The sequence below is a fragment of the Malaclemys terrapin genome, chromosome 7, assembly GCF_027887155.1.
Source record: "Malaclemys terrapin pileata isolate rMalTer1 chromosome 7, rMalTer1.hap1, whole genome shotgun sequence".
Taxonomy (NCBI): Eukaryota; Metazoa; Chordata; order Testudines; family Emydidae; genus Malaclemys; species Malaclemys terrapin.
The window spans coordinates 29,390,826-29,404,346 of NC_071511.1; the positions used below are offsets into that span (position 1 = coordinate 29,390,826).

The 13,521-nt window shown below is 53.3% G+C and overlaps 1 protein-coding gene across 2 annotated transcripts in view; it reads right to left on the reverse strand.

Moving 5' to 3' along the window:
- PACS1 (phosphofurin acidic cluster sorting protein 1) overlaps positions 1 to 13,521 on the reverse strand; it is a 103,982-nt gene that overhangs the window by 24,745 nt on the left and 65,716 nt on the right. Inside the window, exons 4-9 of one of the 2 annotated variants that reach the window (XM_054034348.1) lie at positions 11,449 to 11,574; positions 11,007 to 11,151; positions 6,118 to 6,209; positions 5,425 to 5,505; positions 4,054 to 4,110; positions 2,977 to 3,137 (exon numbers count right to left, since the gene is read on the reverse strand). In XM_054034348.1, coding sequence (XP_053890323.1) covers positions 2,977 to 3,137; positions 4,054 to 4,110; positions 5,425 to 5,505; positions 6,118 to 6,209; positions 11,007 to 11,151; positions 11,449 to 11,574 — 662 coding nt within the window. Of the gene's footprint in view, positions 1 to 2,976; positions 3,138 to 4,053; positions 4,114 to 5,424; positions 5,506 to 6,117; positions 6,210 to 11,006; positions 11,152 to 11,448; positions 11,575 to 13,521 lie in introns of both variants that reach the window. The other variant, XM_054034347.1, reaches the window with a different exon arrangement.

Genomic DNA, 13,521 nt, shown 5'->3' on the forward strand with positions numbered 1-13,521 from the left:
CACAAGGGACTCTCTCACCCCTGGAAATGCCGTAGCGCTGCCGGGCCCCCTCCTAGCTCCAAACAGGGAAGGTTGGGGGCTGGGCAGACACACAGCAGGCCTCGTCTGCATGAGAAAGCTGAGACAGCGTCACTTACAGACGGAACTGAAACCGCTCTAGCTAGTCTGGTGCCAAAGGCCCTGTGGCCGCTGCAGCTCAAGTCGACTGGGAACAGGGTTAATTCAAACTGAGATCAGAGAGTGCCCACGTGGGGATTTGCGCTGATCTCCCTGACACCATGCGAGTGTGTGCGCCGATCAGCCTCGCTCTGGTACCAGAGGGGCCTATGCCAGGTAAGCCTGAGTCCCGGGTCACCCACACAGCTGCAGCACCATAACGACAGCTGATTTCACCCTGCAGGAGTCCAGACAGCACAGAAGCCTGCAAGGCTGGTTTGGGCTAAGCCTGGCTTCTCTCTGTTCGACTCGCGTTGGTTCATTTCCTGGGAGCACTAACCCCATCGCACCAGAGTGAAACGGATACAAGTCCACACGCAAAAGCTGCAGCGATTTCCCGCAACCCAGTGCGACGTCTGGGTGTAGACAAGCCCCTGCGAACGGGTTACAGCTAAATCGCAACAAGGCCTTCTCTTACATCCAGGCAGCCTGGTGCCCTGGCTTCCATTCACAGCTTCAGTCACACCGGTCCCCGGGAGAAATGTACACAGCCATCCGTCTCACACGCCTTCCCCAGGAGGCGGGGGAGCTGAGCTACAGAGAGGGGACGGGCGCAGCTGCCACGGTCCTTGGGTGGCAAGACTGGGGCAGGACAGAAGCAGGAGTCCCAGCATCTCATCCCCTGTTGTAGCCACTGTGTGGCCAAAAGCTTCTACCCAGTCAGGTACAGCTCAGTGCTGCTGCTCCGGTGTTTGAACCCTATCCCACCATGCCTTGAGCCCAGCAAGTCCATGTCAAACTCTGGCTCGCGGCAGCCCTAGGGAGCCACATGGCGTCAGGAATGCAGTTGGGGCCAATCAGAACCAGGCTGGTTTTTAGGAGAGCAGTGGTGCTGCGCCCGGGCTGGATCAGAGCAGTGAGGGCCAGGGGAAGCAAGGGACATGAGGAGCTGCAGCGATGCTGAGAGCTGGGCAGCGTGGGGACAGCAAGCACCAGAGTCGGGGGGGGCGAGATCACTGGCTTTGCAGGGGGAAGAGAGCACAGCTCAGGTGCTGGAAGGGGGGGGTTATTGGTAGGGCTAGACTGGCAGCCCACACTTGCTTTGGGAAGGGGAGTGTGTGTGTGTGTGTGGGGGGGGCTCAGATTACTATCGGTGCCTGATTAGGCACGTGCGACGCTGGCCTTGGCTGTGACTCACACAGAATATGGCCCACGATCTAAGCAGCCAGTTTTCCACAGCCGCTGACCAACCTGTCAGGAACAGTGGGCCCATTTGGCAATGCTGGAGAAGGGCCCCCATGCCCCTGCGATGGAACTGCACTCCCCGCAGACCGCCATGTGGGTAAGGCACAGGGCTGGGAGTCAGGACTCCTGGGTTCTCTTCCCAACTACGGGAAGTGATTGGGGTCTAGTGGGTTAGATCAGGGCGCAGCTGGCAATGAGGATTTCCGGGTTCTATCCCAGCTCTGGAAGGGGAGGGGAGGGGAGGGGAGTCTAGTGGTTAGAGCTGAGGTGCTGGGAGCCAGGACTCCTGGGCTCTGTTCCCAGGTCTGGGAGGGGAGGTGTGTCTAATGGTGAGAGCAAAGGAATGAGCTCCTTACCGGGGTCTGTGAAGCACCGTGACTGAAGCACCATCACTGTAGGCAGACGGCAGGAATCCTGCACGCGTCAAATACTCTGCTCTGCTCAGGCTGTCTCTCAGAGTGCCCAGGGGCTCGCGAGGGCAGATGTGGTACGGGGCTCTGACTGGGGTGTTGAGGGGGGGACACCCACAGGAGAAGGGTCTGCAGCAGCAGTGGCTGGCGTGCATGAGCAAAGCAGGGCGAGAAACAACCTAGCTGAACAGAACAGATCACTCCTCTCATCCAGGCATCTCCAAAGGCTGCACAAATCCTAATTAATCCTCAATTCCCAAGGGACGGCGTGTGACACCAGTCTCAGCTGCAGGGAAAGAAACCTAGAGCATCAGCGCTCTGATTCCAGACTGGCTGGAAGCACTAATGGAGATCCCAGGCCTTCAGCCCATTTGCATAGTTTCCATGAGGCTTGTTGGATGGGGGGCTCTGAATGTGCAGTCGAGATGCTGGGTCCTTTTCCCCCTCTAGTGTCCGTAGCCAACGTGCACCCTTTCGTCACTGACACAGCGGCTGCTGTGCTCCACCCCAGAATTAGTTGCACTTCAGTGCAGCTGTTTCCTAAAGCACTGTGGAGACTTACACTGTCTCTCACGGAGAATTACAATCATCTTCAACCATCTCAGGGTCACCTTGTGCTCCCCTCCCCTTGTCTAGACTAATGGCTGGATTGTGAGCTCTGTAGGGCTGGGAGCGCATCTGTGTTACAGGTTCATACAGCACCCAGCACAATGGACCTGGGCCCTCAGGGAGCTACTACAGTGTAAATAACAATAGTGTTTCACAGACAGTCACGGAGCACTGTAGATACTTGCTGTGTCAGTGTCCTATGGGAAGAGACTCCCAGAGCCCTGACTCTTAGCCCCACAGCCCACACTATTAGTAATATTACAAGAGTGCGTGGAGGCCCCAGCCAAGATCAGGACCCTGCTGTGCCAGATGCGGCCCAAAACGTGTGGCAAGAGAATAGCCATGGCCCTGAGGAGCTCTCAGTCTAAACAGACGAGACAGAGAGAAGGTGAGCAGGGAAACTGAGGCACCGAGAAGGGAAGCGACTTGCCCGAGTTCACCCAGCAAGGCAGTGGCAGAGCTGGGAGCAGCTGCTGTGTCCCATGGCTCCCACCAGCCCAGGCTCGCTCCCTGTTGCGGCTGTCGCTCACCGTGCTGCCCCACCCCCAGCACTCACTTGAGCTTGGGTTTGGGCGTGCTGAGGATGCTCTCCGTCTCCTCCATCTCTGGGCCACTGTCGCTGGGGTTGTACATCTCCAGGCTGTCGTACAGCTCGTCCAGGTCCTCCTCCACCTCTCGGATCTGCTCCCTGGAAACGTGCTCCAGGCCAAAGCCAACCTGTGGGCAGGAGACTCCAGGCTAGATGGGGGGCCAGGCAACCGGGAGCAGAGACTGCGTATTTTGTGGAAGCCCACGGGAGTGAGTGCTGGAAGAAGCCTCAAGGACCTCCTCCTGCTCTTGGCTCTCCCTCTCCAGCCAATGGCATGTCAAGGGTCTAACACCCCACCAATCAGCTGTAAGTCTGACATCTCCCAGAGAACATGGAGAGTCACCCACAGAGCAATGGCCTGGCCAGTCCCGGATCCCGTGTTACAAGAAACTTCGGAGGCAGATGACAGACTACACTGTCTCTCGCAGGCACGTCTAACACCCAACTCATGGCTGCTTTAGCCCATGAAGCAGGTGGAGCCCCTACTTAGTCTCATTCACCTCATGAACCTTTGGTTGTTAGAAGGGTGGAGGGGAGTGGGGTCTAGTGGTCAGAATACAGGGGCTGGAATGCAGGACTCCAGGGTTCTATCCACAGCTCTGAGACAAATGGGGTCCAGTGGCTGGAGCCGGGGGTAACTGGTAACAGAGGTCAGACTGCCGGAAGGGGAGTGAGGGAGGGAGAGGTGGGCACCTGGAGGGAGCTGGTCTTGTGATTAGAGCAGGGGATTGAGAACCTGGCACAGAGGTGATGTGATTTGCCATGAATGACTCAGTGGAGGAGCTAGGACAGAACCCAGAAGTCATGGCTCCCAGCCCTGCTCTAGCCACTAGACCCCACTCCCCTCCCTCCCAACAACAAAAACGAGACGAATTCATTGAAGGACTTGAGCTCACACTGCCATTCATTTGGAGGAGGGAGGAGCAGTGATGAGGGATGCATTTCACCTGATCTGGATCACAGCCCATCCAGCACTCCAACTACCAACAAGAAACCACTGAAATAGCAAAGGCATTTGCAACAAGACGGAAGGACTGCACCTACCTCGTCCGACACCTTGAACCTCTTCAGTAACGCCACAAACTTCTGCTTTATATTTGGCTGCTGTGAAGAAATGGTGCCATTGACTCGTTACAGTGACACCAAGAAAGGGAACAGGAATCGGGGGCCCCAATGAGGGGGCACAAGCCTTTGCCGTAGGTGCGACTGAGGGGCCAATGGAAGGAGACTATCACATCGCCCCACAAATCATCCCAGTTACCCTAATCAGGGGTTCTCAGGACAAATTTTTTGGTGGCCTCAGACTGTGGCCACCAACTCTTGCTGGTGGCCGCTTTCACACTTTTTCCTAAAATACTTAATTAATTTTAGGAAAAACAAATAAATATGCACATATACACGGCCAAGTCATTGTCATTTATTGCTAGCTAGTAAGACCGTTGTGAAAAGTGATATTAACAAACATACAAGTATCACTTTTCACAGCAGACTTACTCGGCCCTGGCAAGCCTGGGGACAAATTAAGCCCTGGATGGGGGGCCAGGAGAGGCAGCAGCGGGCTACAGCCTGAAGCCCCGCTGCCAGAGCCTTCCACCTCACCACCCCAAACCTGAACCCCACCGTCCCTGGGAAGGTGGGGAACTCACTGGGTGCCACAGTGGCCGCAGTTGAGAAACTCTGCCCTGAGTGACAGTTCAAAGTCCACTAGAGTTTCCAAACCTGATGCAGGGCTGGATGCAGGGAACATGCAGAGTGCAGCACAGCGCTCCCTAGCACCATGCTGATGCACTGGGGTTAGCACCAATCCAGAGGGGAGCACTCCTCCTCCTCCTCCTGAGTCACCCACACGTTTCCATGCTGCACCTCTGGCTCATCCTCCAGAGGTCTAGCCCAGAGCCCGCCTGCTTAGCTTGCAAACCAGCCAAGCTCACTGCACGAGATGGCGAAGCTGAAAGCATGTATAGCACCTACATGCAGCTCAGAGGCTGTCATCACAGCTAGGTGTTAAAGGAGAGGCATGCAAGCAGCTCTTGTAACTGCCTTCTGAGCAGGGCACGGTGAGAGGCAGCATTACTGGAGGCCAGTCCCTAGAGACAGGGCAAAGCTTCCCAGCCACAGCTGAGGTCAAACAGCCACGCCTAGATGAGTGACAGTGTGGTGGAAAGGGACAACCTGACAGCTCTGGAGATTGCAGCTGTGTAGCTCCCCCCACCCCCCGCAGCGTGTCTGAATCTGCTGAGCAGCGGTCACTTCGAGAGGCAAATGGCTCCTTCTGCCCCATCCCAAGTCCCAGAGCCCCCCAGTCCCCCGGAAGCTGCTTATGACCAGTTCAGAGACCCCCTTGGCACGAGGCCTCACACCAGACAGGAGCCAGAAGGCGGCCGGCCAGCCAGAGCACCCTCAGAACACACTCACCCGAGTGATCGCCGAGGCCGAGGCCAGTTTCCTCCTCGTTTTCTTCACCTTCCGGAGATCCTCGTCTTCATAAAACAAGTCCTTGTGGGGCGGGGGAGACAGCACATTCAGAGAACTCATACCCCCAGGCCCTGGGGCTATGGGAGCCAGGCCACACTGCCACAGCTAGCTCTCTTAACCAGTATCTCCCTAGTCCTTGGGGCGCAGCAGCCTAGCTCCAGGCAGGTACAGCTCTACGTAGGCTGCCTCTAGCAGCAGCCCAGTCATAGGTGACCACTTGGGGCAGCCAGCCAAGGGATCAGTGGCCTGGAGTCCACAGTCCTCAGCTAGATCCCAAAGGGGGATGCTCACAGAGCCAACTCCCAGCCTGGCTTGCTCAGCACCACCTCTCGCTCCTTTTGCCCCCTGGAGGTGCAGGCTGGAAGGGGGAGCCACTTGGCATCTTTTTCCAAGCTCGCTGGGGGCACTCTGCCTTGATTCAGCCACTGAAGTACGCTGGGCTGGGGAGGGTTAAAGGCAGAAACCAGGTGAAAACCCCCCCGCTGAGGAGAGATCGGGACTGGAGGAAAGCCTGAACCCATGGAAAGAGGGGTTTGCAAATGGAGGCAGCCAGACCCAGCCAGCCTGGTAATGCCTTGCAATTGAGCTCTGCCCTGAGCGGGCAGCAGACTGGGAAGGGGGGTGGGGGGTTACCTGTCCATGTAGGGGATCGTCGCTGCCCTCCTGCTCCGAGGAGAAGCTCTCCTCCTCCTCTTCCGAGTAGTTGTCGATGTCGGGGGACCGATCTGGAAGACACAGCTGGGGTTAGGCTGGAAGTCCAGCTTGAGAGCTTAGCGCTGTCAGTGGGATTCACATAAGGTCCAGGGCACCACACAACAGTCTGGCAGGTCAGAGGGTGCTCTGCAGTGCAGACTGGTCCTCCAGCGTGGTGCAGTCCAGCCAGGGCCCTAGTCTCTGTATAGCCTGGCCTTTGTTACAGATGGGATAGCAGGCAGCCGGCACCGGGCCTCTCCACCATCAGACAAGCACACCCCTTCTCCAGTGGAAAGTACCACACCGCCATATGTAGCCACAGAGCGCTCAGGACTCGGTTTTAAGGGTGATCCAAAAGAGAAGCTTGTGTCCTTTTTTGGTCATGCACAATATAGAGGAGAGAGGCTTTAGTGGCTTGGCTTTCCATTAGAAATTCAGACCTTGTCTACCCTCGAAGGTTCTGTGGGTGACTGGAGAGCTAGGAGGGCTCCGGCACCATGGGACCCACCGAGGCAGGTCTGCTTGAGAAGGCCTTTGATGCAGACTCTTTCGAAAGCTGGGTTGTGCTGCAGTAGTGCCTGGATGCCCTGCTGTGCTGGGGGGGGGGGGGGTGGCACAGACACTGGGGGAGCTAGGACCCAAAGGACTTACGGTCTAAACAGGCAAGAGGCTGAAGGAAAGCTGGATTAGTGACCCAGCTGGGGAGATGGGGAAACCAAGGCACCACCATTTGAGTGGCTTAGAGTCATAGACTGTAGGAGCAGAAGGGACAATTGTGGTCATCTAGTCTGAGCTCCTGCATAGCCCAGGCCTCAGGGCTTCCCTGCACTAACGCCTGGCTGAATCTTGGTTTAAGAAGTACCAGCGACGGAGAATCCAACACAGCCAGTGGCAAGTTGTTCCAATGCTTAATTACCCTCCCTATGAAAAATTCATGCCTTATTTCTCGTCTGAATTCATCTAGTTTCAATTTCCAGCCACTGGCTCTTGTTAGACCTTTGCCTGCCAGACTGAAGGGCCCATTAGCCAATTTCTGTTCCCTGTGTGGGTGCTTACAGACCAAGTCACCCCTGAACCTTCCCTTTATTAAGCTAAATAGCTTGAGCTCCTGGAGACATGTATCCCCATCCTTTAATTCAGAGCGTAAGGCCTTCCTTCCATGGTAACTCGGGCACCTAGGCACCTAAATTCCAGCGACTTTCAATGAGACTCAAGCTCCTAAGTTGTGTTTGAAAATGGGACTTAGGCATGGTTACCCTCAGGGACTTGCCCAAGGGGCCCAGGGAGTCAAACCCAGGTCTCTTAGGCAAGTGCTGAGCCACCAGGCCAGCCTTCCACTGGATGAACAGCTGGTAGAAAATAAAGTCTGTTGAAGATTCAAACCCCGCCCCCCCCACTTCATTTAAGGGATGAGAAAGCTCCCAGGCAACTTCTCTGGGGTCTCCAATCCACAGGGAAGAGCCATTCCTGATACATCTAAGGTAAACACAAAATAAAGGAGCAAAAAAACTAGCACATGCCCAGTCGATCCTCCTCTGCCCCTCTCCTTCAGTCGTGTCCTAAGACAGCATCCCCATGGCCCATAGCAGCCCATAGTCCTTCTGATCGCAGCCCTGCCTGCATCTAATGACTGGAGAACAGTCGCCCCGTGCAGGGTGTGGAGAAGTGTGAAATATGGAGCCGGCCCAACATCTGAGATGAGCTGGCCATGGACTGACTGATGAACTTGGGAACTGTGCAGATTACTGGGATGCAAACAGCTCCCAGCACTCCCTTTGGGACCATCTGGTATTTCCCGTCATTTGACAGACAGTTGTTTGTATCTGGTTAGATTCTTTTGGGGCTGGGCAGTCGTCCTTGGACACTATTAAAATAAAATCATTGCTTAAATTCCCACTCAAGGACAAAGATCAGCTGGTGCTGGAGTTTGAGAGAGAGAGAGAGAGAGGATTTCATGGCTCACAATATTTACATTCCTGTTTCCTCATGGAATCTAGCGGAGTGGAACCACCTTTCCCTTTACAGCAACAAGCCTGGACCCCTCTTTAGTGCCTTTCATTGGAGGCTCTCAAAGCACTTTACAAGCATTAACACACACACACACACACACACACTTCCTAGAAGATAGGGCCAAGGGGCATGGCACACACACCATATACACACTGGGGGGGAATGTCTCCACTAATATGCTCAGCAGCTAAATAGTTAACCATATTGACATGTACATTGCCATCAGTATGCTTCAGAGTTAACACCCTGTTGAGATAAATTAGGTTCCATTTGACGATGCTTGTTTCAGGCTGCCTGCAGACTCAGGCAGACACTACTACATCCCTCACATGTGGAGGGTTTACTTAGCAACCATAAGAGCTGCACAGATTTGTTTTTAATGAAAGCTAGATAAAGAAGTACAATTCTGTGGCAAGGACTAGATTCTGCCACCACAGAGGAAGTTAGGCTCAGTCTATGAGAGACCTGGACTGATTTCTATTTGCCTCAAGATGCCAGACAGGAAAGGGTGCAGATTTCCAGATCAAGAGGTGTCCCCCCCACCCAGTCAAAGTGCCCAGCTGCTTTCCCTTGTCAAGTTTCAGAGTAACAGCCGTGTTAGTCTGTATCCGCAAAAAGAAGAACAGGAGTACTTGTGGCACCTTAGAGACTAACAAATTTATTAGAGCATAAGCTTTCGTGGACTACAGCCCACTTCTTCGGATGCATATAGAATGGAACATATAATGAGGAGATATATATACACACATACAGAGAGCATAAACAGGTGGGAGTTGTCTTACCAACTCTGAGAGGCCAATTAATTAAGAGGAAAAAAAAAAAAAACTTTTGAAGTGATAATCAAGCTAGCCGAGTACAGACAGTGTGATAAGAAGTGTGAGAGTACTTACAAGGGGAGATAGTCAACGTTTGTAATGGCTCAGCCATTCCCAGTCCTTATTCAAACCGGAGTTGATTGTGTCTAGTTTGCATATCAATTCTAGCTCTGTAGTCTCTCTTTGGAGTCTGTTTTTGAAGTTTTTCTGTTGTAATATAGCCACCCGCAGGTCTGTCACTGAATGACCAGACAGGTTAAAGTGTTCTCCCATACCATCAGGGGCTCGTTCACCTGCACATCTACCAATGTGATCTATGCCATCATGTGCCAGCAATGCCCCTCTGCCATGTACATTGGCCAAACCGGACAGTCTCTACGCAAAAGAATTAATGGACACAAATCTGACATCAGGAATCAAAATACTCAAAAACCAGTGGGAGAACACTTTAACCTGTCTGGTCATTCAGTGACAGACCTGCGGGTGGCTATATTACAACAGAAAAACTTCAAAAACAGACTCCAAAGAGAGACTACAGAGCTAGAATTGATATGCAAACTAGACACAATCAACTCCGGTTTGAATAAGGACTGGGAATGGCTGAGCCATTACAAACGTTGACTATCTCCCCTTGTAAGTACTCTCACACTTCTTATCACACTGTCTGTACTCGGCTAGCTTGATTATCACTTCAAAAGTTTTTTTTTTTTTTTCCTCTTAATTAATTGGCCTCTCAGAGTTGGTAAGACAACTCCCACCTGTTTATGCTCTCTGTATGTGTGTATATATATCTCCTCATTATATGTTCCATTCTATATGCATCCGAAGAAGTGGGCTGTAGTCCACGAAAGCTTATGCTCTAATAAATTTGTTAGTCTCTAAGGTGCCACAAGTACTCCTGTTCTTCTTTTTCCCTTGTCAGGTCACGGAGTTGCTGGTAATAAACCCCAATATTAAAATAAATCCAACACAGAGTTTGAATCTCCATCAGTTTCCCTGGCAACCAGATTTACTGCCTAGACAGCCATCCGCGACAGTATCATAAACGGAAGGATTCCAAGACGCAGGGCTAAATATAGCCGTGTTGGAAGGAATTAGCCTCCACTGTCCAAACAAGATCTGATGCGAATGGACGTGGTGGAACTGGGCCCTGGGCAGGGTTTTGCCTTCACTTCTGCAGATTAGACACATTAAAACCCGAGACCAAATCGCCCTACAGGTAACCAAGAAGGGGCTGATACCCAGCCGGCTGCTGCTTGCACCTGGGCTGTGTCACAGAAGCACCAGGAACACGTGTAGCTGCGCAGGGATAGAATGTAGCTGAAGAGGCTCCATGTGCTTTCTAAGGCACTGCCTCCAACCATGCATACAAGAGACTAGCAGAGCTATACAATGCAGAATGGAACCAGCAGGCATGTGGCTTTTACAGCTGGTAAGTTTCAGGGACCAAGAAAAATCTGTTCTGCTTCTGAGACGTTAGTCAAGCCGAGTCTCTGGAGAAAAGTGGTTTTGCCACAGTGTGGAAATGCAGCTCCCTCTGGGGAGGAATGTGTAGCCACACTCTACAACAGCTCAGGTCAGGAAGGAAAGAATTTTCAGTCCCAGGGAAAAGGCAGCGCGGGGAGGGAATTTAGGGAGGTGGAACATAATTCCCCCTGGTGGAATTTGGCCAGGACACTGGTTCCAACACCCCAGTTCTAGCAAGTGACTCACTCAGGAACTTTAATGACCAAGTCAGGACACTGGTTCCGTTTCATCTGAAGGAGGCATCACTTCCAGCACAGCATCCCCTGCCAGTGAGCCACTCACCTCTCTCCCAGCAGGGAGGGAGGGGGGCACATGCCCAATGGAGAGGATCGAAAACACCTGCAGGTCACCGTGCCAACTGAGTATTACCGAGCTGTGCACCTGCCTAGTGATGCTGGCTCCAGGGCAGCTAATGAGCTTCCCCTCTGGATACCCCACGCCCAATCCCCCCTCACCCCAAACTAGACCCCTCCTTACCGGACAGTTTCGACTTGAGCCCTTCATGGTCGATTGGCTGGCTGGACAGAGAGTAGATTTTAATCTCAGCAACGGGCACAGATACGTCCTTCACGTTACTGTGGAGTCCAAGCACCAGAGCTCCTTCGCTGGGGTGCTGCATGACCTGGGCAGGGGAGACCACGCAGCATGTACTCCCAGCGGGCCCCGTGGAAGGCTGCTGAGAATACCGAGCCAGTCACCCGCACCGAGACCATGGCCCCGCATGGGCCGAGCAAGGAGGACCCAAGCTTACATAGGAGTGAGACAGCTCAGCTGCTCTAGGTGTCTCTGGCTAGGTCCCACCCTTGAGCCCAGCCTAGCCACAAAGCACTCTGCCTCTGTCTGAGCTGAAGAGGGGAGAGGTTACATTTAATCACTTCTTCCCCATGGCCGTACCTGGCGCCTCCCTCCTCCTCCTCACCTCAGCCATGTTGATGAGCCCAACAGCCAAAGTCTTGTAGCCCAGGATAGTCCGGTTTTTGTATCTCTTCCTTCTCTGCAGCATGATCTGCAGTTTGTTGGCATCTCGCTTCAGGAAGTGGGGATACTGCAAGGGCAAGTGACAGTCAAGACAGCAGCAACGACAGGGGGCCGCGCGAGAGCCCGGTATGTTTGGGGTTCCATGTGGCCCAGTGTGAAGGTGTGGGGGGCAGAGATCTGCCCGGGGGCTCCCATGTGGGTACTCAGGAAGGCTGCTAAAAACCCCATATCCAGCACTGCTAGAGAGAGACTCTCCCAATGCACATCATAGGCTGATGGTGAGTGCGGGCACACTGCTGAAGACCGGTCTAGCGGACCCTTGCTCGCCCAGGCTGGCAGGGAGCCAGGAGAAAGCGTGGTACCCTGCTTACAGCAGACATGCAGAGGGTGGTCAATACATTCCAAGGCTTCCACTGGAGGAAGAGCGGTGAGGTCATGAGAGCCTCTGAGGCTCAGGAGAAGGCTTGTTATCGGCCAAGCTACGATGATGATCACATCTCGCGTTTCCAGGGGTTCAGAGGAGAGCTGTGGTGCTCAGGGAGGCATCCCCCCATCCCGTCCCTCCTCCATGGACAGCACTGGGCAGCAAAGCCTAACGTATCTTCCTCCCAGGCACCAAATAGCAGCTCCCACCTTAGGCACAGGGCTTGGTCTGATCAATAAAGGCAGGCGGCCAGGCTACATGGGCTGGTGCTCGGAGCTGGTATGACAAAGCCATGGAAGTGGGATCTAAGATCCCGTCCACATCTGTTTGGTGATAAGCCCCCTGATGGGATTCAGCTTGCATGGCGAGCAGCAGCCAAGGCTCCACAAGACCAGAAAACGCACACATTTACAATGTTCAGCGCTCCTAACTGCCCGTCCTGGGAAGCAGGGATTTCTGCAGCACAGCGGACAGTCAGGCACAGAGGGTGAGCTGTTCTGTCCGGGGGCAGGAGGGCTGCAGCTCCACTGGTAGGAGAAAGAGGATGGGAAAATCTCATGCCACTACCTGCATGAGTAACATGAGCGGAAGTGCCTTCTCTGGAAACAACCCCGGCTAGGTTTGCAGACAGTAACTAGCACTGCGCAGGGAGACCAAGCAAAGAGAGGAGGAATAACGTTCTGCCCTCCTGTCGTGTCTTCCTCCAGGAATCCAAGTGCTTTGCGAACTTTAAGCCTCCTCTCTCTTTGGGAGGCAGGTAAGTTATTCCCATCTCACACGTGGCAAAATGGCAGCACTGAAAGATGACATTTTCAAAAGCACCAAAGTGATTAAGGAGCCTAAATCCAACAGAGTCAGATTTGGGCTCCTAAATCACTGCTGAAAATGGGTCATTAGAGCTGCATTTTTAAAAGTAGTGATTTTACCCTTTAGCCAAGGACAAACTGAAGGAATAGCAGAGCCAGGACTAGAACCCAGGACTGCTGGATTTCAGTTCCTGCTCTGGCCCTTAGCTCACACTCCTGCCCAAAAACCAAGAACAGAATCCAGGAGTCCGGCCTGACAGTTCCCTGCCTTCCCACGCCTCCCACTGGTACGCCTTCTTCCTGAAAGAAACCAAGTTGATTTCAAGAAGTGGCTGGAAGCTAGCTGTTGAAAAAGGCAGTGTTCTGGCTGGCCATTCTGAGCATACCGCAGCTTCCAAAAGCCGCTACGCCAGAGAGGCTTTAAGGAAGGGATCAGACAGGTCACGAACACCTTGAAATAATCCAGGATGACAAATGTGCTATGCTCAATGTCTGAGCACAACACACAGCTCCAGGACACACAGCCCAGGGAAGTACTTTATATTCACTGGCAAATGAGGTGTGGCAAAAGTTTCATTGCCATTTTGAGACTGTATTTAGAAAAACAAAGGGAAGATACAGTGTCCCTCATGAGAAATAACAAGGCTCTTTCTACGCCACTCTCTTGGGTGAGTGCAGGGAAGAAAGGGACATTCAGAACTACTCCAAGGACCTGTCCCAGGCCAGGACTGCCTGCAAACACTTCCAATTGCTAAAAGAGATGGAAACTGCCAAAGGATGTCGT